The 27606-nt window shown below is 40.9% G+C and overlaps 2 protein-coding genes across 3 annotated transcripts in view; both read left to right on the top strand.

Annotated features, from left to right (window-relative positions):
* LOC139473596 (AT-rich interactive domain-containing protein 2-like) overlaps positions 1-4198 on the top strand; it is a 49054-nt gene extending 44856 nt beyond the window's left edge. For both annotated transcript variants that reach the window (XM_071256269.1, XM_071256268.1), the window contains exons 18-21: positions 91-226; positions 1681-1857; positions 2446-2537; positions 3476-4198. In XM_071256269.1, coding sequence (XP_071112370.1) covers positions 91-226; positions 1681-1857; positions 2446-2537; positions 3476-3581 — 511 coding nt within the window. In that variant the 3' untranslated portion in view covers positions 3582-4198. The remainder of the gene's footprint in view (positions 1-90; positions 227-1680; positions 1858-2445; positions 2538-3475) is intronic.
* Positions 4199-10388: 6190 nt separating this feature from the next.
* On the top strand, positions 10389-27606 carry LOC139474260 (periodic tryptophan protein 1 homolog). Its single transcript, XM_071257190.1, has 15 exons — positions 10389-10519; positions 11812-11861; positions 12483-12709; positions 14324-14406; positions 17053-17149; positions 18078-18185; positions 18424-18545; positions 20094-20155; positions 21496-21592; positions 21789-21850; positions 23470-23581; positions 24089-24182; positions 25575-25696; positions 25899-26001; positions 27307-27606. Exons 1-15 carry the CDS (start codon positions 10457-10459, stop codon positions 27552-27554), a joined length of 1650 nt encoding a protein of 549 aa, XP_071113291.1. The 5' UTR covers positions 10389-10456; the 3' UTR covers positions 27555-27606.

Below are 27606 nucleotides of genomic sequence, written 5' to 3'. Positions count from 1 at the left end.
TTGCATGTTTTATCAATTAAAGGTCTCTTGAATAGGTGATGATATTTGGAACTCGATAGATGTAATATTTCTTATTGGTCTCTTGTATAGGTGCTTTGATAGTGCTCGAAGTGTGTTTATCCATGTGAGTCGCACACACATTGATGCAGACACAGATGGCATCTGTCGCTGGCTGGGCTGTGAACAATTGAAGAGGAAAAGGTGGTCACTTGTCACACACTGCCAGGTGAGTTCATCCATTCTACCTCCACTCAACCACAATGGCACAGTGATAATGTCAGGGCTTGACAAACACAAGCATCAGAGTATTATCCCGGGCAACCAGTTTGCAGATTCTCTTGACTCTTTTGGTACTACTCTGTATGGAAACATGTAGCTAACTATTACTAGGCAACATCAGTGATGGCGGGTATTCTCAACCCTATATTAAAGTGAAATGGAGTCTGTCAGTCCACATATAATTTAAACAACAGCGTCAATGGCAAAGACATGGGTATAATGTATTTGAGAGAAGTACTGTACTTATATTTTCAATAATTTGCTGATCCATATATTTCTTTTCAAGCATAAAGTGTCAGATTATGTCTACACACAGACTTGCTGAAAGAAAGAAATTATATTCAAGTCTTTCAATTTGACTGATCCTGACTTATTGCATGTCTCATCCATTTTCCAAAAGGTAGTGGAAACGTCCTGAATTCATGAGTTCATGGAGAACAGGAAAACAGGTCACCCGAATGTGCCCCAAGCCGCACATGTGCTCCAGAAGCATGTGACCAATCTGATAGACTTGTCACTCTCATTATCACACCAACTGAGTAGTTGGCAAATATTTTCCCGGACTTGTAATCCAAGTTTGTAATTCTGAGCTCCGGCATGGGACCTGAATATGCTCAAGCATCGTACCCAAACACCTAGTTTTACTACATAAAGCAGTGCATGAGTGTCAACGATTGTGTTTAAGATTACAACCACCTTCTCTCAACACTATAATCATTTGAAGTAAGTGGGAAAATCCTTCCTTCGCGCACTTTACAAACCCTCAAAGTTCCCCTTGGGTTAATTGAACAGGTCATGGTCTGACTCACGTACCTGGTGGAACCTACCACCTACTGTGGGTTTCAAGCAATAGGTATGAGTCAGGATAACGTAAAATATGTATTTATATAAGTAAAATATAATTTATACCTATCCTGACTCATACCCTAAAGCACCCTTCCAGCTGTCCCCTCTTTCACCTCTTACCTGTTTCGGGCGTAGTTATAAGAATGAGAGAGTGACAAGTCTACTGGATTTGATATTATTCATAGGTGTGGAATAAAAATGTATTTTTTTAAAGTAAAAATATCATTTATACTTGTCCTGACTCATACTTATTGCATATCTCATCTCATTTCATTTCTGAAAGGTAGTGGAAACTTACTGAACAGTGTTCCTAGAGAATATAAACAGCTCACCAGAACGCACCCCTGTCAATACACCAAGGACTTCCAAACTAACGCCTTATTGTATAAATTGAGGAAAATCTATAGTTTGTGGTCAACTCAAGTTGTATACAGTTTAACACTTATTGATAACATAAGGAGTTGTTGATAGATATTTCAGTTACCGAATTCTTGCATGAAAGATGTGGTGATATTGTTTCTAATTCTGATGTGTATCTGTGTTGCCCTGTTTCAGGACCATCACTGTTCTGAGCATGCTCTGCGAGCAGCGCACCAGCGTCGCATCACTGCAGCACAGACCGGTCAGCCCTCCCCCGCCATTACAACACCCACGACCATGGTCTACCCCAACGATGCAGCCATGCAAGCAATCAAGCGATTCACACCCAAACCACCCTTCCCGGAGTTCAGTGTAAGTGCTACTCTTAATTTGTTCACATTTCCTACTCCTCTTCAGTTGAGAATTGGTCACGTTAAGCAGGAGTTGATTCCTCTTGCAACAACAAATGCATACCATCAGCATTGACACACATTTCTGTGGATACTCGGCACATACGTGTTGTTATTCCTCCTGAATATTTCACCATAAACTTACAGCAACAACATGCTGCTTTTTTCTTCCACTTTTGAACTGCCTTCCTTTTTTTAAGACTAACATAGGGTATATGTTGGCTTTTCCACCTTTTTTGGTAACGATCTATTAGTTGAGTTTCGACTGCATTTTCACCATGGTGATACTTCATCATGGGTGTAACACAGTGACAAATAGCAACTGTACTAGAAATATTATTGAATTTTAATTATTGATATTGTTCTATATGAATATACTCTGACATTAATAAGTTTGTTGTAATCTCTCAGCATAACACTGATCTTCAGCTTAATATGTGAACTAATGTTGACAGTATTTTGATTGCCCTGGAGCTGGAAGTTTTTGATGTTGATTGTTTTTGACATGAAACATGAATGAACATTCAGTAGAAATCTCTCATCTTCACAGGAACCTCGAGAAGGTCCAGTGACAAAACACATCCGCCTGACTGCAGCTCTCATCTTGAGGAACCTGGCCAGATACTCAGCTCTTGGACGAAGGTAGGTTCCAAGCTGAAACACCCTGCAGCCTCTCATGATCAGCTATCTTGATTCCTTGTGCAGAGTTGTGTCCCTTACTTAGTCATGTGCTGCTTCGGCTCCTAACTGCAGCAACTCATGATGGGGACATAGATAGTAGGTGGTGCCTCAAGTCTCTCTGCAGAGTTGTGTCCCTTTGTCATGACAGAGATTGATGATTTGTCAACACTATACATGTAATAATGGCCTGTTTCTCTTGGAGATTTCACTTCTCAATCTAGTTAATCTTACAACTCAATGATATGACTGAATACAGTTTAAAGAGGTGTTAAACTGGAAGCACTCAATCATGATTAGAATCTTTGATAGGATTTCTTTGGGATATTAAATGTAATGGTTGTTTACTGGAGGAAAAGTTCTTGTGAATTAAAGTAGTGTATTTAGGTTGTGTTTGAGTTGGGCACACATTGATTCATTTCAGTATGTGTGGTTGGATGGGTTATGAAACAACTGGCTCTTCAACTGTAGACCTTGATTCTCTCTGTGGCTACAAATCGTGATGCATGGTGTTTGGGGCTGTGAAAAGGAGACCGATTTTATGTTACTTCTAGCAATACTTAACCAAGCTGCAAAAAATGATGCCTGGAGTTAAATAGTTGATTTGTCAGTTACTCCTTAAATTGTTACATCCTAAGTGTGTGGGATGTTGTGCATGGGGTGATGGCGGAGCCTTATGGTGTATGTGTTGTCTCGTGAGGCTGAAGATTTAGGTTCAGTGTGTGAATTTCATTCTTGGTGTCCCCCTAGCAAGATATAGCTGGATATGTAGGGTAACATTGTCATGTATTTTTATGTTAAAAATATTGTCCATAGCCTTACTTGAGTATTTGAAAACACTTGACACTGTTGAGCTGCCCAACCACAGAAAACACCTAATAGCCCATTTTGTTTTCTTTCAGCCTGATCAAAAGGCGAGAACGTCACTTGAGCTACCAAACAATGAGTGCTGTAGAGGCATCTAATGCTCTGGCCAACTGCCTGTGGGAGATCCTCCATGACACCTAGGGGGCGCTGTCAGCCTGCCTGCTTGCCTGCAACCAGTCCGCAGCCTGCAGCTGGAGAGCTGCCCATGTCTCAATCAACTGCCATGGCTGTTAGCCACCCACACATGGCTGCCGCAAATCCATCTTTCCACCCTGCGACCTCCTCATCCCTCGACATCATCAACCACGCTGATTCATCATCATTATCATCATTATCATCATCATCATCATCTTACAATGAAATTAATGTTTGGTGCAGAATCACCCCTTGTTGCATATTATACATTAATTTAATTCTATAATACTACTTGCTACACATAGACTGCTGCTGCTATGGCTGCTGCAGCTATCATTTGTTATTATTCATTGACCATCGTCATGTCATTCTCAGGTCATGTGATAGGCATCAGATCCTATGATTTCTACATAATCATTTTTCATTGGTCATTTTACAATTCATTATTTTCATGTTTGACAGTATTTGTAATTTATGTTTAGAAGCTAGCTGCTGGCGACTGGAAAAGTCTAGGTACTGTTAATATCTCCCTGTTATTCTTTGTCTTTGTATTTATCTCAGAGCAAAAATCTCCATTTTTTTCACATGTCAATTGTTGTAGTAAATTTTGCACAATGGGATCTTTCAAGTTGTGTCATTGTTCATCAACATTAATTTTAATAAATACTTTTTGTGAATTCGGTTTTATTTTCTTCAATTTTGGGGATCTTATAGATAACCTCAATGAAATCATTTCTCACATTTGTCAATATTTGCTTCAGACAAGAGGTTGTCTTGGCCCCCTGCCTTCAATAAAAGGCAAAGGACATACCTTACGGCATCCTCGAGAATCCAGTATAGGATATCTTCACTCTATTATGGACCAATTGTGTTGATTGATGCGCATGATGTCAATCACTTGATTGTCTGGTCCAGACTCTATTATTTACAGACTGACCTCATATAGCTGGAATATTGCTGAGTGTGGTGTTAAACAACAAACTAAACAAAAAATCACTCTATTATGGACCAATTGTGTTGATTGATGCTCATGATGTCAATCACTCGATTGTGTGGTCCAGACTCTATTATTTACAGTCCGCCATCATATGGCTGGAATATTGCTGCCAACAAACAAAACAAAGCATCACTCTATTATGGACCAATTGACCACCAAACATTAGTTTTGATTCTGGTTTAAATGACATGATGCTAAAGTAAAACTTAAACTTAAACTTAGACACACTGTTCTCTCATGATTGGAGGGGCGGCAGCGTAGCCTAGTGGTTAAAGTGTTGGCTCGTCACGCCAAAGACCTGGTTTCGATTTGCCACATGGGTACAATGTGTGAAGCCCATGGACATCCGTTCCTTGTTTTCGCAGGGTTAGAAATTGGCACTAGTCCTGTAGTCCTTGCCAAACTGATCAATAGTTAAGGTATCCTAAGGACTAGTAGAAATTTGCCATTTTTAAGGGTTTTGCTATGTTTTCATTATGGGGACTAGTGGACTAAAAATGTTAGTTTTCTACCGCTGTTTTCGTACTCAGCAAAACATCTTTTCCAGCTGGCAGTACCTTTGTAAGGGGCATTTGGTTCAATCAAATGTATTGAACGCTTGCAGGGAACGCTTGGAAGAGGTATTTTGATTCGTTGTTGAATTTAAGAATTCATGAACAGAAGAAATTCTATGATAAGCTAGTGATCAGAGAGCTGGAGCTGGCAACATCACTTTGAAATGAAGCTATGATGGTGGATGGGTCCAGGGTGTTTATCATGGCATGTGGTTTGTGCACAGGTCACAAATCAGGAGAAGTGAAGCAACGTTGCGGATAGTCCTTGGAAAGTTTAAGATGTTTGGCAACTTGGCTCAGTTTCTAGGGCTTCATGTGGAACATGTGGCTCCTCAAGCAAATGACTTTGACCTGTGTTCACCCAGCAGTAAATGGGTTCCCAGTAGGATGAGATCGTCATGTGACTGTTAACCTACTAGGACTTCACAGGCACCTTGGGTTGTATACTCCCCAGGTGGCTGAGAATGAAAAATCAAGTGCACACTGATCCATTGACGGGGCACGGGTGGCCCAGTTGTCTAAGGTGCAGTGCAGATTTGCGTCCTTTGGGCACACCAGAAACCTATGATTGTGGGTTCAAATCCCGGTTCGCCCCGATTAATTTTCAAGGTTTGTCAGCACCATACCCATGCTCATGGGTTTCACCAAGGTGGTACACATCAGAAACCTGCATCACTTCCGGCTTTCCTCCCACATTTAGCTGACGCGCCGTGATATAACTGTACTACTGTTAAACCAAACTCACTCACTCACTGGTCCATTGACAGGGATAATAATGAGCTTCATACAATACACTGGCTAGACAAGGATGACCTTGAAGCAGTCGTTGAAATATTACAGGTTGACATTTAGTAATTAAACAGACAATCTGGCTATGCAGTGGGAGCAGTGGAATGGAATAGTGGTAATAAAGTTTGCACTGAAGGTCTGGGTTTGATTCCAGACATGAGTACAATGCATGATTCCAACCTTTTGTGTCTAATGTGTAATTATTGCTGGAATGATGCTGAGAGTGGTGTAACACCAGTCTGCTTACTCCAAGTGCACACATTTAGAGGGGAATCTATGAGGTTTAGATATACACCAGACATACAGTATATTTTACAGAAGCTATTTTTTCATTGATCAAATTCCATTACGAAAAATCAAGTTACTTTTTCAGTGATGTTTTTTCTCAGTGTCCGTTCTCATGCCAGCTATTTCAGAATGTCTGCTAAACACAAGACTGAAGATGGGTTTCAATGCCTATCCAGTCCTTGACAGTTGACATTATTGTTAAGTATGAGCTTCTGTATTGTCAGGTGTGCGCCAGTGTTGGTAAAAAGACAATTTGTTTGAAGTTCAAAGATGTTATATAATCCCATGAAATCAAATTGGACAGGGTGGCCCTGTAGTTTTAGCCACACTATTTTCTGCGCACAGTTGTGTCCCTTTGGCATTCCAGGATCTGCTGGTTCAAACACCCAGGGTCTCACTGATTATGATCCTTGGGCCACCACGGATTTCACAGAAGTAGCAAACATCCTTCGCTGCATCACTTTGGGCTTCCCTCTCAACATAAACATGCAATGATATTGATGAAATACTTTTCAAAGAGACTTGTTCATGGAGATAACCTCTTTGGTCACGTTGACAAGGTGCCCATCCATGTTATATATCATACTTGCCATATTGTTCGAGATAAACTTAACAACAGAGAAGAAACCCTTCTCGTCCATGGTAATCTGCAGATGAATGAAAATCATGTCTGGTGCGTCAGAGGCCCCATACGGGATTCAATACAGAATCTGATATACCAGCTTTGGGGCATGTGTGAGATCAATAGATGACAGACGAAACACATGTTTAAACATCTCGTTTGGGGTACGCTGATATGAGAGGTGAGTCAACATTTCTCCGAGAGAATAATCCCCTTTGTAAGGTGTCGTCAGCAGAACAAACATTCTCCTGACAGAGAATCTTCACGCCAGGAAAGATTCCCCCAGAGTGGTGACCTTGCTCCTCATATATGAGTAAGTATAATCCAAAAGGGGCGGTCTTCACACGAGTAAATATCCCCCAGAGAGGCTATACGAGTATATTTCATACGAGTAAAGATTAACCCAAAGGTGATCTTCAGGTAAGTAAATTACCCCCAAAGTGGTGATCTTCATAACAGGAAAGTGCGGTCGGGTAGCTTAGTGGTTAAAGCGTTCGCTCGTCACGCCGAATACCCGGGTTCGATTCCCGATATGGGTACAATGTGTGAAGCCCATTTCCGGCGTCCCCCGCCGTGATATTGCTGGAATATTGCTAAAAGCGGTGTAAAACCATACTCATTCACTCACTCACTCACTCATAACAGGAAAACAAACCCTAAGGATGTGAGTTTTTTACGAGTAAAAATATATCAATCAGTCCCTCCCATGCGTCTACATATCCACAATCATTCTCATCCTTTATAAACCCAAGTATATTTTTTTAAACAAAAACGAAATAATGTGTATCATAAGACAAAACACAACGTGCAGTAACCCTGGTTCATCATTTTTAACAGACAGATACTTAATTTCACATATGACTTTATTTCATCATCTGAAAATCTACACAAAGATCTCAAGAGCACCAGACCTATATTGGCGCCAATGGTATCCCGCTCAATGATTGTCCTATCAGGGCGAGAGAGAGGGTTTACCAGCGAAGATGTTCTTTGAGTTCGTGAATATCTTCATACATGTTTAAAACAACCTCTTAGAAAGCACCTTGAGTAAAACAATCCCCTGAAAGAGTAACTTGTTTAAAACAAACCCTAAAAGAGTATCTTGGGTAAAACAACCCCCTAAGAGAGTATTTTAGTAAAACAATCCCCGAAGAGAGTAACTTGTTTAAAACAACCCCTAAGAGAGTATCTTGAGTAAAACAATCCCCTAAGAGAGTATTTTAGTAAAACAATCCCCGAAGAGAGTAACTTGTTTAAAACAACCCCCTAAGAGAGTATTTAGAGTAAAACAAGCCCCGAAGAGAGTAACTTGAGTAAAACAATCCCCTAAGAGTGTATTTTCAGTAAAACAATCCCCTAAGAGAGTATCTTGAGTAAAACAATCCCCTAAGAGTCTATTTTCAGTAAAACAATCCCCTAAGAGAGTATCTTGAGTAAAACAATCCCCTAAGAGTCTATTTTCAGTAAAACAATCCACTAAGAGGTCTCCATACGGGAGAATCTTCGAGCGTTTGAAACAATCCCACCAGTAGATCATGTCCAGGGGTTACATTGCCGAGAGGTGATCTCAATATTCCAGTTACATCACGGCGTTTCGGCGAAATGTTTGTGGAAAACCCAAAACCACAAAGGTCCTAGGCCTTGATTTGTTAAACCCTCGCTCACTGGTACATGATGCGGAGTGAGTCAACATCGTTACTGGGTGGATTCTGGGATTCGATTTGATATGTTTAAATACTTATTGATTACAAGAAACCTTAAAGCACGTATTAATGTTTTCCCGTCAGAAACAAACCCACAGAGGCTTGATACCATATACCTTGTACTCTCTATTTGTTCCCATGTGCTTGCTATGTTGAGCAGGAGAGAGAGATTCCACGGCCCGGTGCCAATCTAGGGAGAGCAGTTGTAATTAGTCTGCATGCGGAGGTAACTCTTTGATTGGCATTCCAGAAGTTCGTGAGTAAATATGAAAACGTACAACTTTATGGCTAACAACTTCTGGTTTATTTCATTTAGATGTTTAGATTAACAGCAACAGGTAACGGATAACAAGTAGCATACAGATAACTGGATGAAGCCAGTTGTACAGTAAGGATGAGGATAAACTGTTGTTGTCGTAGTCACTACAGCTTGATAACGATGTAAGAATCTCCATCCAAACGTCGCTAAATGCAATAAACCAAAGCTGTTGTTATCCATAAAGTTGTACGCTTCTTGAGAACCGTGAAGATCCGGGGTAGAATAGGTCTTCAGCAATCCATGCTTTCCGTAAAAGGCGACTATGGCGACTAGTGGCGATTAACGGGATCGGGTGGTCAGGCTCGCTGACTTGGTTGAAGCATGTCATCGATCCCAATTGCGTGGATCGATGCTCATGATATCGATCACTGGATTGTCTGGTCCAGACTCGATTATTTACAGACCGCCGTCATATAGCTGGAATATTGCTGAGTGCGGCGCAAAACAAACCAACTAACCAACGTTTCTTGATCATTAACTCGCAAAAGTTACGAAAGAACAAGGACTAAAAAGGTGTCAACTATTAAAAAAAGGACAAGTGTTTATAATAGTAGATAGATCATCCAAATGATACTTCGTTGTAATATTTATCTCACGACCGTAGAATACAACCCATGCGAACGGTTGTTACATCTTCGGACGGCATTGATGACGTAATTCGAATCACATTGTGACACATGGTCGGGACGACGTCACACTAGAAACGACGTCATAGCCGAAGATTGTTGACGTCATTCGACAATTGTGGTTTCCTAAGACGGCGGTCGTGATCAGTGCATTTCTCTAAACGGGAGCAGCTCAAAAGAATTAAGAAATAATGGGTAAAAACAAATTATTACATTCGCATGTGTGTCAAGCTGACACTCGTGGAAGAATTCACGTATTACCCCCGCTCTCGCTGGCTAAATTCAAGAATTATGACTCTCGATTCGTAAAATCAGTCTGACACACATGCTCGTATAATAATCTCTATATATGTCCCTTTATTAGTTTATCGATAATGCCTACATTATTTGGCTATTCGTAGTTGTACCGGGGTAATTCAAATGTTCTATATATCCTAAATGTTAAACGTGAAAACATATCAACACTATGAGATTATTCTGCTAATATCACCATATCCTGCTTCAGAGTAGGATAAAGACAAATTATAGGCCTAAGTGAAAATTTAGTTCTACAAAATGGCACGAATCATATTTCTTTTATATTGATCCCTGTTCTAATCCCATTGTCTGAAATATGATGTGTTAAACCATAGATCACTTTCAACTGCCAGGCTCGAACTCAGAAAACAATCCGTCGCTGTGGTGGTGGTAGTATTACTTAAGGGTGACGTGGGCCAACAGAAGGCCCATTTGCGCCCAACACATTCACTTAACTTTGTAAGAATCACAAAATATTATATCGCTTAAAAAACCCAACACGATCCCTCTGATAATTTAAAGGAGACGTCAGTATATGTAATATTCAATCCAGTCTCCCGCTAAGTGAAGGGTTGTCGCCCTTAGTATACAAGAACGATAACTTCGTCTCACATCCGGTTTATCCACATGGCGAGGTTTGGGGGTTTGTTTATAAATACAAACTACGATTCTGATAAATATCGACAATGAATGTTGTTCCCTGTCTGGCGTGGGTGAAAAGAGGGGTTGCAGAAAGGAATCCTCACAAGGTAAGATGACAACTTCAGCAGATCGGTTAAACGAGATATTATCAGAGAAAGGGACACATATATTCATTTACTCTAGTGTCAGCAACCGTTAGTTACTTTACTTTCTGTTCTAGGCAGTCTGTTTAGGTAAGTGTAATGGATTTGGTCTATTTCCAGCGAGCCCGTATTCTCTCAAAAGTTTTCTTTCAACAAATATATTAATTTCAATACTTATAATAATAATAATGTGGAACATATTGCATTGTAACATATTTGTGTGTTTGGATACAATAAATTCTTTCTCTGAAGCTATGTAATCATGGGTCTAATAACACAGGAAATCACAGCTGTAACAAGTAAATTTGGCTGAAGGGGTCGTTGTCGGCACAAGTACCACAGATATGTATATAGGCCTACCTCAGTTATGTTTCTGTATCAGAAATGTACCCTAGCCAAAATCAGAATACAGAACAGTACCCGGTACACTGAACTTCTGCTCAGATATGGCCCGGCCCTCGTAGAATACATGGGTCAGTGAAACAATAGTTTTATGTGTGTACAACTACACAATCCTGTGCCTTCAACTACTGACTGAACAAACACTAATTAAGGTTAGCATGAGGTTCACAAGGGTAATGGATAGGCCTATATACCAGGATGAATCTAGAAATGGAAAATTGCAGATACAAGTGAAGCCCTATATACCGGGTGAATTTAGAAATGGAAGACTGCAGATCAGCCGTGTAGCATACAGTCACACTACAGTCTGCCTATAGATGGTGCATGTACTGCAATACTTATCAGCACTGATACGTAATGGTGTGTGGAAACATATCAGATCTTGCTGAACATATGAATGTGGCCTGAGACACAGGTAACAAGTCCCAAACAATATATTGCGTGATATATATCCATTTGGTCGCCTGTTATGACCAGCAAAGGTTGTTGGGTACCTATTCTAACCCAGGATCCCCACGGGGGAGAACCGGGAAGATCCAGGTTAGAATACGTCTTCAGCAACCCATGCTTGCCATAAAAGGCGACTATGCTTGTCGTAAGAGGCGTCTAATGGGATCGGGTGGTCAGGTTCGCTGACTTGGTTGATGCATGTCATCATATCCCATTGTGTAGATCTATGCTCATGATGTCAATCACTGAATTGTCTTGTCCAGACTCAATTATTTATGGATCGCCATCATATAGCTGGATAATTGCTGAGTGTGGTGTTAAACAACAAAACCACAGAGGAAACAAGCTTTTCAAGATCTTGAGAAATTTCATAATAATTTGGAATATCTGCCTATTTGTTTCAGGTTGAGCTTGACAAACAGGATTTGAAGAAAGTCATTCAGGCCACTCGAGAGTATGTAATACATCATCATCTCATTCCTTTAGTCAGAATCTGACTCTCGATGCCTATATAATGATTCTAAAGCATAGGCAAGCATAGTCTTGCAATTGTCCGTGGTCAAATGGCAATTGATAGATCACTGTTTAAGATATCCATTAGGGCTGCAACGAATACACTATGAGGCGAATACGATTCACATCACGAATATAGGGTAACGAATACGAATATTAATTCACAATTACAATAACAAGTCAGCAGTTTATGTATTATTTATTATATTCAGTGAAACAAAAACATCATAATTTATTTGACATGACTTGTTAATTATTAATAAATTACACATTTATATACTGCACTTATCCAGGTACTAGTATCTGCTCAAATGCGACAATGACCAGTCGTATGAATCGTAACAGCTCTAATATCCATATGTTGTTCAAGATCCTTCTCTGATGGAAAAATTGAATGGCCAGCAGTTGTCAATATGATGGAAAGAAATATAGTTTTTTTGCAATAAGTGAGTGGAAAAAGTATATATAGCAGGTAAAATATTAGGCACTGTACGCCTACCTCACACACCAATACATCATTGAATAATGCTATCCCGGTGTCACAATGCCTCTATTTGTTCAGAGAGCTGGATGAACTGGAGGATGAATATGATCCAGAAGATGAAGAAGTGCAAGCCGCGGGAGGCCACAGTAAAATAAAAGAAGAAGATGAGGATACAAGTCAGAAAACAAAAAAGAAAAAGAAAGCCAAAAAACGGAAACATGAGGAGGAGAAAGAAGATGAAGAAGTAGAGGATGAGGACATTGTTTCCAAATATGGCCTGGACGATTATGATGACGAGGGAGATGGTATGTGTTACCATATTTTCTTGAGTATAGTGCGCACTCAAGTATAATGCACACACCCCCTCTAGCTGATTCAGTATTTAGAAAAAAAAAATAATCAAATATTAGGCGCCCACCTCATGTTAGTTTCCACGTTGCCGTGCTTATATGCTTTCAATGCCTGTCGTACGTTAAAGTAAAGTATTACAGTGTTAACAAACTGCCTGAGCATATACAGCGCCATATTTTGTTTTAAGGACGTTGTCGGTGTATCCGTAATTCACATCGACAACCCACTCAAAAGACTGGACTCAACCCATGCCGCTTCACTCAGTGTATTTGCTGGCACCAAAGAGTTCATGTTTTATTTAGTCATGGTAGAATGGAGATAAACATACTGTGTTTTCAATATAGAGCTAGGTTACCTGTAGATTTAACCGCGCTAAATTAAACATTTGAAACCTCACGCTGCACATTTGGTTCCAAATTCAATTTAGCAGGGTGGTAACCTAGCTCTCCATTGAAAACACAGTATGTTTATCTCCTAATTAAAACATTATTTAAAAACCTTTCACCATACATATCTACTTTCAATTCATCAGACATTATGTCTATAAACTGCAATTATTACATAAACAGGTATAAGTCAGAAAATGAATCCATATGTGTGATGTCATGTATCTCTGTAATAAATATGAATTGAAGCCTGTGAATTGTATTTCTGTGTTCCGAAGATACGGTAGTTTTAAAATAAAATGAAAAGTCAAAATGTGATTTTTCACCAATAAGGTCCCTTATCTCATTGGTTGGTCACAAATATGAAATAAATGCTGTAATCTATGTCAGCAATATGGCAATAAACTTAAGTTTGTAATTTTTATTTTTGTGATGTAGCAAATGTGGTTGACATGGATGAGTATGTTCTACGAAAACTGACTTAATTTTTCTTTTGAGACTTAGCTAAGTTTCGGACTTAGCATCTTTATGAATATCAACTTAAGTCTCAGACTTAGCTAAGTCAGATTTCAAAAACTTAAGTTTAGACTTAAGAAAAAATCTTAGTATTCTCATGAATACCGTCTCTGAAACAGAAGCAGTTTTGTTTTGACTTAATGAGGATATATTCGGATTCTGTGTTCTTATTGCTGGCACTGACATTGTAACAGTCAGGGTGACCTCTCATTGAGGCGTCTTTCAAGGGGTCAAAACAATTCCATAGCTGCATGTTGGAATTCAATTAGAACATTTTAGACCTGTTTTAAAACATCTTTTATGCTGTTTTTGTTATCAAAGAAGTGCGAACTCACCGAAAGGCAGAAATAGTTATGTATTTTCACGGTAGTTGTGTATATTTCATTTGAAAAGGCAAACACAGGGGCTGAGGAAAGGACAGTGATCGATGACACCCGAACACCGGGCATGTAAAGAGCTCTTCAGTGCCAAAGTGAAAAAAATAGTTTTGTCGTTGGAATTAAAAATTCACATTTTTAAATAGGTCACCTGTTTCATGTCAACAATATCTTTTTTTCGAGTGTTGTAGTATAATGTAAGTCTAAGACAAACTTATGATAAGAGATTTTTTGGTACACATCAATATGTAAGTTTAAGTGAGTGTTACAATGTTCCCATTGCTTCCAGAGGATGCCCTCATCAGCGGTGTCGGGGGGCTGTCATTCTACGCCAGTAATGAAGAAGACCCCTATGTGACAGTGCCGAAAGATGTAAGTCTGTAATACAACAATATGGTGGCTCTCGGTGGAGCGTATCTCAGGCTGTGTTGTCGTTGGTCCATTGTGAACTTTGACTGTCCACATCTTTCCTTAACAGCTGCTTAAGACCTGAAACTGTCTGGATGATAGGTGAAATAAAACGAGCAAGGTCACAATACATAGGTCACGATATGATACATATCGTGCTACGCATATTTACGTCAAATCACATGGAAACTTCTTGACAATAAATATTTCAGAGCAGGTTCAAAAGGAAAAGCTGGCTGTAGACACACGTTCGTTGTAGCTTATTTTAGTAGTGAACTTGAAACGCTAATTATAACACACTTTGTGATATCTGACTGACAGAAATGTCATTAAGCGAATAGTGAGTAGTTTCTGTTAGCAAGTGTATCATCTTGTATCGATACAAAAAAAATGTATTGTGAATCGTATCATCACGTGAAAACGCATGATGCACTGGTGCACCCATGTATCGATTCCCCCCTAATGGATGATGAGAGAAGTGTATGGTCATCCAGTGTATCGTGTCGCCATTCTGTTGTGACAAGTGCCCTGGACCCGTTGATGCAGCTTCTTTGGGTAGTGACGTAAGCACCTCCATCACACGTCCCAATAACCTCCCACAGAATTCCTCTCTCACATGGTTCATTTACTGGAAGGTAGTGAGATGGGGTATGATGCACTACATCGTCATTACGCTGGAGTAAGACAAAGTACTTTTGTTAATAAAAGACTAGGTGCATATTTATGTAAGATTTGCTACGCAAAATAATTTGTTCAAGTTTCTTCACAAACGTCACACGTTTTGCATGGTTAAGTAGTGCAGGAAATGGCAAACTTCACCAGATTTGTAACCATGGTAACTGTACAATACCATTAGTAGCGGTAATCAGATGATGTTGTTTCCCATATGATTTAGCTGAAGCTAATGTAAACAATAGTAAATGGAATTTTGAATAAAATAACTAAAATAGATTACAAACATTAGTTCAGGTATATAATGAACACTTTGTTTAACCACAGTGTTCCCATTTACCGGTAATTACCAGTTAAAATTAGACTTGGACTGGGAATTCATGTGACTGCCAGTCCCTGTGGACAGGCAAATAAAGAACCTTATAAATCTTTGTTGTTGAACAAAACATCGGCGATATTCATATAAGTATATTTTTTTAATGAAGCCAGCTTGTCTGTCACCATCAGGGTTTCCCCTTGTCAATTTTAGTGCAAGGAAATAACATTTTGCCTTGCTTCAAGGTTAAATATGTATTTTTAGTGTAAAAATATTTTTAAAAGGAGAAATTTGTGAGTGGACTTTGTGCATGTTGTGTGAATGACGTGTAGATCTAACTAAGTTACTGCAAAGATGACGTCATTGCATTGAACATGATGTTGAAGGAATTAAAACCAGGTAATTTTCATATGTTTTTTTCATTTGTTTCAAAGCCATCGGGAACACTGAACATGTTGAACCAGATAGTCTAATAATGGGATTAATTTGCATACTTCAGTTCAGATTTGTTGACATGGTATTTCCGGTACATGCTCATTGTGGCGATATGAAAAAGATATCTTTGTTCGTTAACTGTGTTTAATCACTGTAGCTGTGTACAAGAGTGTGGCTGGTGCCATGTGTTTGCAGCCAGCAGCATGTTCGTGAGAGTTCTCTCCCCTATCCTGTCTTTTGCCAAGCTCCTCACAGCGATAGTACGTTCCCGGAGCTCTCTATACTATCGCTGCCACCAGTCAAAACTCCCCACTGTGAATATGTGGCCACAACCATGTTTGGAGTTGAACTCGCAACCGAATGACAATGACTTGTTTACAAACAAGTGACGACTGTCGTGTCGCCGAATACACTTATCGCTGCTAAATTACTTTCTTCGTTTGTCAGTTTGAAATTCTATTTCATTAAAACTATCATGTTATTGATATAGTATGAATGTAAGGGAGAAGTTGGTTGATTTTCCGTTAGTCTGCAATCTCGAACCAATCTGATTATCAAAACAACAAAGTAAATTCATCTGGAAAACATGGTCAGTCGTAAACCTTTTCAAATTGAAATATGATGGCATTCCCAAAGCCTTATACAAAAGTATAAACGTTACTGCATATGGGGTTGGAGGGCAAATTTCAAGATTCTTGAAATGGCCGCGCCCACACTGGTGGCAGCGATGTTACCGAGAGTGTAACGAAGGTGTCACGCGCTGGGAAGGAGCTTGGTCTTTTGCTGAGGCCCATTTAAGGATGGGGCCCATTTAGGGTTTAGCTAATACCACACTCATGGTAATGTCTTTGCCTTGGGGAAAAACATCAAAACTCATTGTATGCATGTATTATACACACCCCTCTCTTCACAGCTTTTTTGCAAACAGACATGCACACGATACACAAAAGAATATGATAGATGCCGACCCACTTTTAACTTTAAAGTAATCAGGTCTTTATATCAGGTGAAAGTAATTCCTAATGAGATCCATGCTAATTAACCAATCACATGCTTACAGCATACAAGGCAGCCAATCAAAATGTAGATAAAATATTTCTCCATCTACATGATCTAGTGTTTGCAATAACAGTCTACTGTGTGTTGCCCGTGGAGACAAGTATTAGACAATGACTCTTCTCTTCCAGGTTGACAGTGATGAGGAAGACTTTGAGATCAAACCCACGGACAACTTGGTGCTTGCTGGCAGAGCTCACAAGGACCACTGCTTCCTGGAGGTGTATGGTGAGTGAGTCCAACCTTTGTGGGTAGCAGTCGGAGACCTGTCAGTGTACTAGATATAATGTATACTATGTATTCTAATATCTTGTTAGTTTTGTTGCTGCTTTTACTATATATGCAGAGCTCCAGATAACTTTTTGAGCAATTGAGTTTTTACTCTAGGGTTTCTATTTGAATTGGGTTATTTCATTTTTCATTGGGTATCCAATAATTTTTCACTCATCTATTCATAACTCTATTGGGTTTTTCCCCCAAAGAGTGAACATTTTAAGATTTTATAAAAAATGAAATAATATTTTAGATGTATATATCCATGATAACTGTTCTAAATATTAGCTCCTTTGTACGCATACTGAAAAATCTTCAGTGGGTATTTACGCATGCTGTTTTTATGCATTTGAGTTTTTCATTTAATGCATGCATTTCTGTACGCAAGTTTATTGAAAGTAATTGGGTTTTGATAATTTTGGGGGGGTATTTTCCGCAATGACGCTGCTTATCTGTAGCTCTATGTTTAAGTAAAATGATAGCACTTTGGTATATTACCATTTATTTTAGAATGGAACAGTTTGATTAGTCACCTATGGAGATCAGCCGATCAACAATCACAACATGAAAGTTTCCCACGGTCTTACTATTTCATTTGCAAATACATTATTTTGATATACAATAGTCAATAACAAGTATCAGCGTTTTAAATTCCCGACTGTCCCAGACAGGCTGTTTTGACATCACAATCCCCTGTGCAGAGTTACATCCCTTAGGTGTGCCAGAATCCTGTGCAAGTGGGTTACAATCCATGACATGCCCTGATAATGATTTTTGGTTTGTGAGCTGGTAGCACCATGATATAACTGACATATTTTGCTGTAAGGTGCTAAACCACTCACTGATGTATTAGTTTTTTATATGTTTTGTGTTTGTCCGTCAGTGTACAACGAGACGCTCGGGAACCTGTTTGTACACCATGACTACCTTCTGTCTTCCTTCCCCCTGGCGGTCGAGTGGCTTAGCTTCAGCCCCACAGATTCCTCAACAGGTAACATGACTCTCCAAGGTATCCTCCCAACTCTCCACGGTATCCTCCCAACTCTCCACGGTATCCGTGGATCTGCAGTAACCCTTTCTCTGATACTGGCAGGCAATTATGCCGCTGTGCATTGAGCTGGTGATAGAGACATGTATTAACCCCTTCTCTGATATGGTCAGGTAATTATGCCTCTCTGCATGGAGCTGGTGATAGAGACATGTATTAACCCCTTCTCTGATATGGGCAGGTAACTATGCCGCTGTGGCCACCATGGAGCCGGTGATAGAGATATGGAACCTTGATGTGGTGGATTGTCTCGAGCCTGCAGCTGTGCTTGGCTCAAAACAGGTCAAAAAGAAGAAGAAACGGGTAAGCACTTTTGATGCTTGACTGCCTTGACAGCAAGCATGAGCTGTGATGCTTGACTGCCTTGACAACAAGCATTAGCTGTGATGTTTGACTGCAAGTATGAGCTGTGATGTTTGACTGCAAGAATGAGCTGTGATGGTTGACTGCTAGAATGAGCTGTGATGGTTGACTGCAAGAATGAGCTGTGATGGTTGACAGCAAGTTTGAGCTGTGATGTTTGACTGCAAAAATGAGCTGTGATATTTGACTTCAAGAATGAGCTGTGATGGTTGACTGCAAGAATGAGCTGTGATATTTGACTGCAAGTTTGAGCTGTGATGTTTGACTGCAAGTATGAGCTGTGATGGTTGACTGCAAGTTTGAGCTGTGATGGTTGACTGCAAGTTTGAGCTGTGATGGTTGACTTGTATGAAGAAGTGTGTGATGTTTCTCATGGTGTGTGTGAGGATGTGTATGGGAATTTTTATGGTCACGTGTGTGATGATCCTTCTAATGATGTGTTATACAGTTATGATGTGTATGGGGGGAACACAGGTGGCCCAGTCGTCTAAGGCACAGCGATTCGCTGTGCAGAGTTGGGTCCCTTGGGCACGCCAGAAACCTGTGATTGTGGGTTCAAATCCCAGTTGACCCCAATTATGTTTCATGGTTTGTCAGCACCATGCCCGTGCTCGTGGGTTTCACTGACCTGCATCACTTGGGGCTTTCCTCCCACATTAAGCTGACATGCCGTGATATAACTGTAATACTGTTAAAAGCGGTGTCAAACCCAACTCACTCACTCATTATGAGGAGTATGTTCTATGGAGATATGTGTGACATGTATGACATTTATGGCAACATGTACAAGAACATACATGGCGTCACGTACAAAAACGTGCATGGTCACATGTTGAAGAACGTGCATTGTGACATGTACAAGAAGGTAATGGCGATGTTACAAGAACGTGCATGGTCACATGTTGAAGAACGTGCATTGTGACATGTACAAGAAGGTAATGGCGATGTTACAAGAACGTGCATGGTCACATGTTGAAGAACGTGCATTGTGACATGTACAAGAAGGTAATGGCGATGTTACAAGAACGTGCATGGTCACATGTTGAAGAACATGCATTGTGACATGTACAAGAAGGTAATGGCGATGTTACAAGAACGTGCATGGTCACATGTTGAAGAACGTGCATTGTGACATGTACCTGTACAAGAAGGTAATGGCGATGTTACAAGAACGTGCATGGTCACATGTTGAAGAACGTGCATTGTGACATGTACAAGAAGGTAATGGCGATGTTACAAGAACGTGCATGGTCACATGTTGAAGAACGTGCATTGTGACATGTACAAGAAGGTAATGGCGATGTTACAAGAACGTGCATGGTCACATGTTGAAGAACGTGCATTGTGACATGTACAAGAAGGTAATGGCGATGTTACAAGAATGTGCATGATCACATGTTGAAGAACGTGCATTGTGACATGTACAAGAAGGTAAATGGCGATGTTACAAGAACCTGAATGATCACATGTAATATCATTTCCCTTCAGCCAGGAGCGGCACAAAGTCATACAGAATCCGTGCTGGACTTGTCCTGGAATTCCGTGGTTGGGTAAGTTTTTGTTTTCTTAAATTTTATTTGTTGCATTTCATATTGTTTTACAAAACAGAAAAACAGTGACTTCCATGTTACAAATAAAGTGTATGGTATGATGACCAATATTGATAGAATCTGTCTGAACTCCCACTCATCAACGCTGTACATGTGGGGAGGAGGTAGTACTGCTTCGGTTCATTCTGGAAGATCTGCAACGATCATGGAATATGCTTTGTGTCTTTACATGAGAAAATAAGTTTTTTTAATTATAAGATTTAATGGGTCACTACTTCTGAATTGGTATCCAAGCAAAACATGTCGTTTGGTGATATTTCCTTTGATTTGAATGCTGGTATTTAGCCAAAGTTCCAGTGCTGTCTAGATAGATTTTACTTTGCTGCAATCCCAAAACGTTCAGTCATTTCTATGTGTGTGTCACAAATACTACATGTATTGCTGTCTACATATCCAATTTTTAATAACATAGTTTTGGTAGGTAGGAAGCGGTCTCAAATTCTGTATTGAAACCATTGTAGCTTAGTATCTACAGTGCACCTACAGGGTGTGCTGTTATAGTCTGTCCAGTCCTCTAAAGATATTTCTACTTTTAAAAGATTTTCCCACTTTATCATGTTTATAGAGTGTTGATTTTTTGCATAATTTTTTTAACTAAATGTTAGTAAAAGTATTGAGTGCCTTTTTCACATTTCTGTAGGTGTTATATATTAAAGGATCTAATGGGATTTAAGAGGGGTCTCAAATTCTTCCGGTTGATACTTTTGTTTCTGCAGTATTCTGTTATGGAGTTTATAATGCCCATGTATGTCAAGGAATTTGTTTGTAAATAAAATTTCTTAACAAAAGATTCAAAGGATAGAAATTTTCCTTTCTCTTCCGGTTGGGTAGGTTTCCAGGAGATTCAGGCAATCCACCATTCTTTGACATCAATCAACCAGGGTATCAGGCATGGTCATGGTCAGATGACGAAACCGTGATTACTAGAGGATTAACCCCTTAACCACAAACTGAATGCACAAATATGTTCCAATTCTTTTAGAGATGGGAGGGTTAATTAATGTCTGTTTTAATATTGTTCATGGCATTGATTGTATTTTATGTATTTACACTTAGCATGTTTTACCATCCTTGGTATTTTAGACTAAAATAGTGCAATAAACTTATACTTTGGTTAACTCTTAAGCCCTGAGGCTCTTGTTTGTAATTTCACAGAAATTCTTTCTTTTTATTGTATCATGACATAAGTGACACTAAAATGACAAGTGTTTTTCTCTCATTTGTGCTACATGTGTGTTGTGATCTCTGTGATGCTGACTGTATCTGCTGCTTCTCTTCAGTAACGTGCTTGCCAGTGCATCAGCGGACAACACTATTGCATTGTGGGATTTAGCTGAGCAGAAGGTTGTCACTTCAATCAGACAGCACACGGATAAGGTGAACAGCCTATTTATGTAGATAAGTATGTATGTGTTAATGCCAGAGTATAACCTGTCTCTAACGGATAAAGTTACAAACTGATAACTGCATCAGCTTTCAATATGTCCACTAGAGTATTTGACATGGATGAGAGTAAATGGAGAAGTGTGGATCTAAATTTACACGACATTCACTCACTCACTCTGTGTTCCAGGTACAGGCGATACAGTGGCACCCGCGGGAGGCACAGACACTCCTGTCTGGGGGCTTCGACCAGTAAGTACACATCATACAGTTGGCACATATGTCTTGAATAACCTGATCAATTTAGAACGATAATCTTGAAGGTATTTTGAAGTTAACAAATTGTAGAATTATTGTTCCCGCAATATTCAAGTATTAGGATATTCGGGACTACAGCAGCCTTATACTTTTGTGATTCTCTATCTACAGCTGTGAAATCCTATCTATTTATTGCAAACCACGGCATAACAATGGTTGTTGAAGGGATGTCCCCATGATGTTTGCTTTCAGTGCATCTCATACATACATATGTCAGTAAATTGTATGAATGTATACAGCAATATTGTCTCTCCTTATTCTAAATGTCAAGCTACTCAAAACAACCCATTCGGCTTCTTCTACCCGTGAAGAGACCAGGATAGAATAGGTCTTCAGCAACCCATGCTTGTCGTAAAAGGTGACTATGCTTGTCGTAAAAGGCGACCAAAGGGATCGGGTGGTCAATCTCGCTGACTTGGTTGATGCATGTCATCGATCCCAATTGCGTGGATCGATTTTCATGATCTTAATCACTGGATTGTCTGGTCCAGACTCGATTATTTACAGACCGCCGTCATATAGCTGGAATATTGCTGAGTGCTGCGTTAAAGAACAAACCAACCAACCAACCAGTCAGCTTCTTCAAATGTCTGTGATAGCATTAAATCTAGAGTACCCTGAACATTCTAACTATTCACTATCTAACATTGGGGTTATGACAAACCCCCATGATTTCATGCTTAATTTCAAACACTGAAGAGGTATCATTCTGTCCTTCAGGATTTATTCTATAGTGTTCAAACCTGGGGACCCCTAAATGTTGTCTTATTTATTTTATCTATGACCCTTGCCTTTCAATAATTTAAAACACTGTATGGCTGAGGTGGATCCAGGGTTTTAAAAAGAAGCTTTTTTTTAAAAAAATGTTTGCTTTTCCCAAGTTGGAACGTATACAAACACCAATACAGTCAAGTCTCGTTAATCTGACACTCATTAATCCGACAATCTGACAATCAGACACGAGTGATGGGAAAGATTAAATCAGTCCTATTTAGATCTGTTAATCTGACAGTCTCACACTCCGACTCTGACACACCTAATTTGCAAGAAATTACCGAAATCACTCATTAATCAGTCTTGTTAATCCGACACAGTGATCAGCGTACTCCGTGGTCATCTGCTAACAACGTAACATTACAATAGGAATATTTCCTTTCTCATTTACCTGTATTACTGCAATGTGTTTGTATTTTTGTATTTGTATTTTCGATCACAAACATTGATACAACTTAATCTTGTTTATCCGATATACTCGTTAATCCGAAGTAATCATATGCGTCTGACATCGGGAGGTGGTGTACATGCCCACACACGGGTTGACACGAGGTGTCTGACATCGGGAGGTGGGGTACACGCCAACACACAGGTTGACACGAGGTGTCTGACATCGGGAGGTGGGGTACACGCCAACACACAGGTTGACACGAGGTGTCTGACATCGGGAGGTGGGGTACATGCCCACACACGGGTTGACACGAGGTGTCTGACATCGGGAGGTGGGGTACACGCCCACACACAGGCTCTGATGTTTATTGGTGTGTGTCTTATGTCAGGACTGCCCGTGTGTACGACTGTCGGAGTCCGGAGGAGAATCACAAGACCTGGGAAGTGCAGGGTGAAGTGGAGAAGGTGTTATGGAACAACCAGTCCCCAGTCAACTTCTTTGTGAGTTCAGGTGCTATTTTCCAGAAACATGTTCTAGGCAGTGCTTCAAGACATTTTGTCTGTGAGAGAAAGAGTGTAACAAAACTCAGTGAGGGCAGGTTATATTTTCATAAATTTTCCAGCACAAATGTTGTTTTGTTTTGTTAAGACATCTCACCCCTTGTGTTAAGACAGGGTTAAGCTACTTCTTCTATGTAACAAATGTTATATTTTGTATAGCACTCTCTTAGTAAAGTACAGATTTGAGTACTTTTTGGGGTTGAGTCTTATCCAGGATTCGAACCCACACTGCCAGAGTGAGGCACCTAATCACCAGTACACAAAGTCATCGATCGAACCCACTCAGCCATCAAGACTTCCATATTTTAACGAATGACGGATATAACGAATTAAAATTAGTGCTTCCTGTGAGTTCATTATAACCGTAGTTTACTGTAGTTCCCAACACAACTGTTTTGGGTTTTTTATGACATCCCGGCCCTTGTATTATGACATTGTGGTTGTCAGGTGACGACGGATCAAGGCATCATCTACTACATGGACATCCGTCACGACAGTAAGCCAGTCTTCACGCTGTCAGCACACTCCGAGGCTGTCACAGGTGGGTTACCTCCCCTGTCTCAACTAAACTAGATCTGCACAGGTGCTGCTTTAAATGGGCCATATATATTTAACCAAACTTTTCTTGCCCTCATGTTATGTTAAACGTAGTTTGTGTCCCCCTGGGCCATGAGTGCCTAGTTGTTCTGATGCTGTAATTCGCTGTCCATAGTTGGATCCCTGAGGCAGGTCAGAATCCTGCGTTCCTTGGTTTGAATCTCAGGCTCATGGTTACAGATTAGTCGAGGTTAAGCAAAGAGTGGAGAGTTGGTGGATGGGTGACTGTGTTTGGTAGTGTGACTCAAGTGCTTCGGTCCTGCCCCCTCACTGGAGCACATGTTACATGTGGTGTCTCCTTGGACCATGTTCCCGAGGCAAGGGAGTTAACAGACTATACAATTCCAGTTTCCACCCTTGCTGAACTAGGCTGCAATTATGGAGTTTATATTTTGGCTGGACTGATGAGTCTATGCATAGTCCAATCAAAATCACGTAATAAAATCAACAGCTGTTTTTATAACAGCTGTAAAGTTTTCGTTTAATCGCAGCATTTGCAGAGCATGTGTACTTAGTGTCAACAGATATTTTCCAAATCTTTTCATGTTTTTAAACAAGGTGCTCACATGATTTGATGCACTTCACAAAGTAAGACCTGTTTTATTACAATATAGATTTTGATTATCAATCACTTCATCTTGAATGTTGTCATCCATGTTGTCTAAGGTTGAATTCACTTTGCAGAGTTGCATCCCTTGGGCGCGCCAGAAACCTATGATTGTGGGTTCAAATGTTTGGTTCTAGGTTTGTCAGCACCATACCCGTGCTCGTGGGTTTCACAGAAGTGGTAAACGTCTAAGACCTGCATCGCTTCGGGCTTTCCTCCCACAGTAAGCTGACACGCCGTGATATAACTGGAATACAGATAAAAGCGGCGTTAAACCCAACTCACGCTCTAACTCATCTTGAATGAGTGCCACCATTTTGTTTGAAACAAATGCAAGTGATATCAGAGGTGGAATCTAATTGGTCAATAGGAGGGACTTAGAAGGGACATAACTCAAAGCCAATTCCAGTCTAGTTCAGCACAGGTGGAGTGTGGACTTTTATAAGAGTTAACTCCCTTGCCTCAGTAAGATGCCTGAGACAAGTGTGTTTGGTGGACATACGCCTCTCTTCAGCCAGCAGTGAATGGGTACCTGGATGAGGATGATTTATTCACAAACAAACCTGCTTAACTTTGTGCAAATGATGAATGAGAACTCTTGGGTTGTGTGCACTTAGTGATCACAGTGCTGCAGCAGTGTGTCCGTGTGTGTGTCAGTGTGGGAGTACACATGTGAAGGTGAGTCCAGAAATAGTCCCGCCGACGTGTCTCACAACGCTGTTGTTGCAGGTATTTGCCTGAGCAGTGCCACAAGGGGGCTGCTGGTGACGACGTCATCAGACAAGATGATGAAGGTTTGGGACATGGAGTCTGGCAAGCCGTCGCTGGTGTTGGAGCGGAACTTGAAAATTGTGAGTCACAAGGCTGAAATCTGCGTCAGAGACTCTCAGTCTCATAGGCTTAGAGAGGAGTTCAAAGGTTTCATGTTGGATTTTAATTTGATGGACAGCTCTAAATTAAGGCAGATCTTTTACTTCAATTTAGATCTGATCAGTGATCGATGGACCTTGTAAGTTAACACAAGTTGTTTATACAAGGGTGTTTGTGTTGCAGAGTGAGCTGTATTGTGTCGACAGCTGCCCCGACGCCCCGTTTGTGTTTGCGTTTGGCGGGGAAAAGGAGATGAAGGTCTGGGACATCCGGGAAAGTGCAACCGGTGGGTACTGACCACAGGGGTACTGACCACAGCTGCACTGACCAGAGGGGTATTGACCACAGGGGCACTGACCACAGGGGCACTGACCACAGGGGTGCTGACCACAGTGATACTGACCACGGAGATACTGACCACAGGGGCACTGACCACAGTGATACTGACCACAGGGATACTGACCACAGGGGTACTGACCACAGGGGGATGGGAGTACTGAGCACAGGGATACTGACCACAGGGGCACTGACCACAGGGATACTGACCACAGGGGAACTGACCATAGGGGTACTGACCACAGGGGCACTGACCACAGGGATACTGACCACAGGGCCATGGGAGTACTGACCACAGGAGTACTAACCACAGGGATACTGACCACAGGGTTACTGACCATAGGGGTACTGACCACAGGGATACTGACCACAGGGGGATGGGAGTACTGACCACAGGGATACTGACCACAGGGATACTGACCATAGGGGTAATGACCACAGGGATACTGACCACAGGGGGATTGGAGTACTGACCACAGGGGTACTGACCACAGGGGTACTGACCACAGGGATACTGACCATAGGGGTACTGACCACGGTGATACTAACCTCAGGGATACTGGCCACAGTGATACTGACCACAGGGGGATGGGAGTACTGACCACAGGAGTACTGACCACAGGGATACTGACCACAGGGGTACTGACCATAGGGGGATGGGAGTACTGACCACAGGAGTACTGACTACAGGGATACTGACTACAGGGATACTGACCACAGGGATACTGACCACAGGGGTACTGACCACAGGGATACTGACCACAGGGGTACTGACCATAGGGGTACTGACCATAGGGGTACTGACCACAGGGATACTGACCACAGGGGCACTGACCACAGGGGGATGGGAGCACTGACCACAGGGATACTGACCACAGGGGTACTGACCATAGGGGTACTGACCACAGGGGCACTGACCACAGTGATACTGACCACAGGGGTACTGACCACAGGGGTGCCCACCACAGGGATACTGACCACAGGGGTACTGACCACAGGGGCACTGACCACAGGGATACTGACCACAGGGGCACTGACCACAGTGATACTGACCACAGGGGGATGGGAGTACTGACCACAGGAGTACTTGGACAAACAGGCTTGGATTGTATACTCCCCAGGGAGCTGAGAATGATAATCGAGTTCACACTGACCAGGGTAATAAGAATGTTAAAGCACCTGTTAGCGGCCTAGATTGAAATTGGTGCTATATAAATAGATTATAAATTATTATTATTATTATTTTACATTGCAGTGAGGAAGCACTTCCATAGTCGTATGTCTGCCACCCTACAGGCGGAGTGCAAAGGAGACGACAAGGATCTACCTGACGAACTGGAAGAGGATATGATTGCCATGGCAACACCAGACATGGCTGCAGATGATGAGGAAGAAGAAATGATGAAGGAATTGGGGGAGACAACAGGTGGGCAGGGGAAGAAGAAGAAGAAGAAAAAGAAGAAGAAACAAAAAAAGGAATTCTTGAATATTGATTGTACATAATGTAATAAATTTATCATATGTAATACAGTGTCTTGTTTGATAGGCATCTCTT

This window comes from Haliotis cracherodii, unplaced genomic scaffold (assembly GCF_022045235.1).
Source record: "Haliotis cracherodii isolate W230 unplaced genomic scaffold, xgHalCrac1.p SCAF_3, whole genome shotgun sequence".
NCBI classification, from domain to species: Eukaryota; Metazoa; Mollusca; class Gastropoda; order Lepetellida; family Haliotidae; genus Haliotis; species Haliotis cracherodii.
The sequence above is the reverse complement of the archived record's forward strand: the minus strand, read 5'-3'. Positions and strand labels throughout refer to the sequence as shown.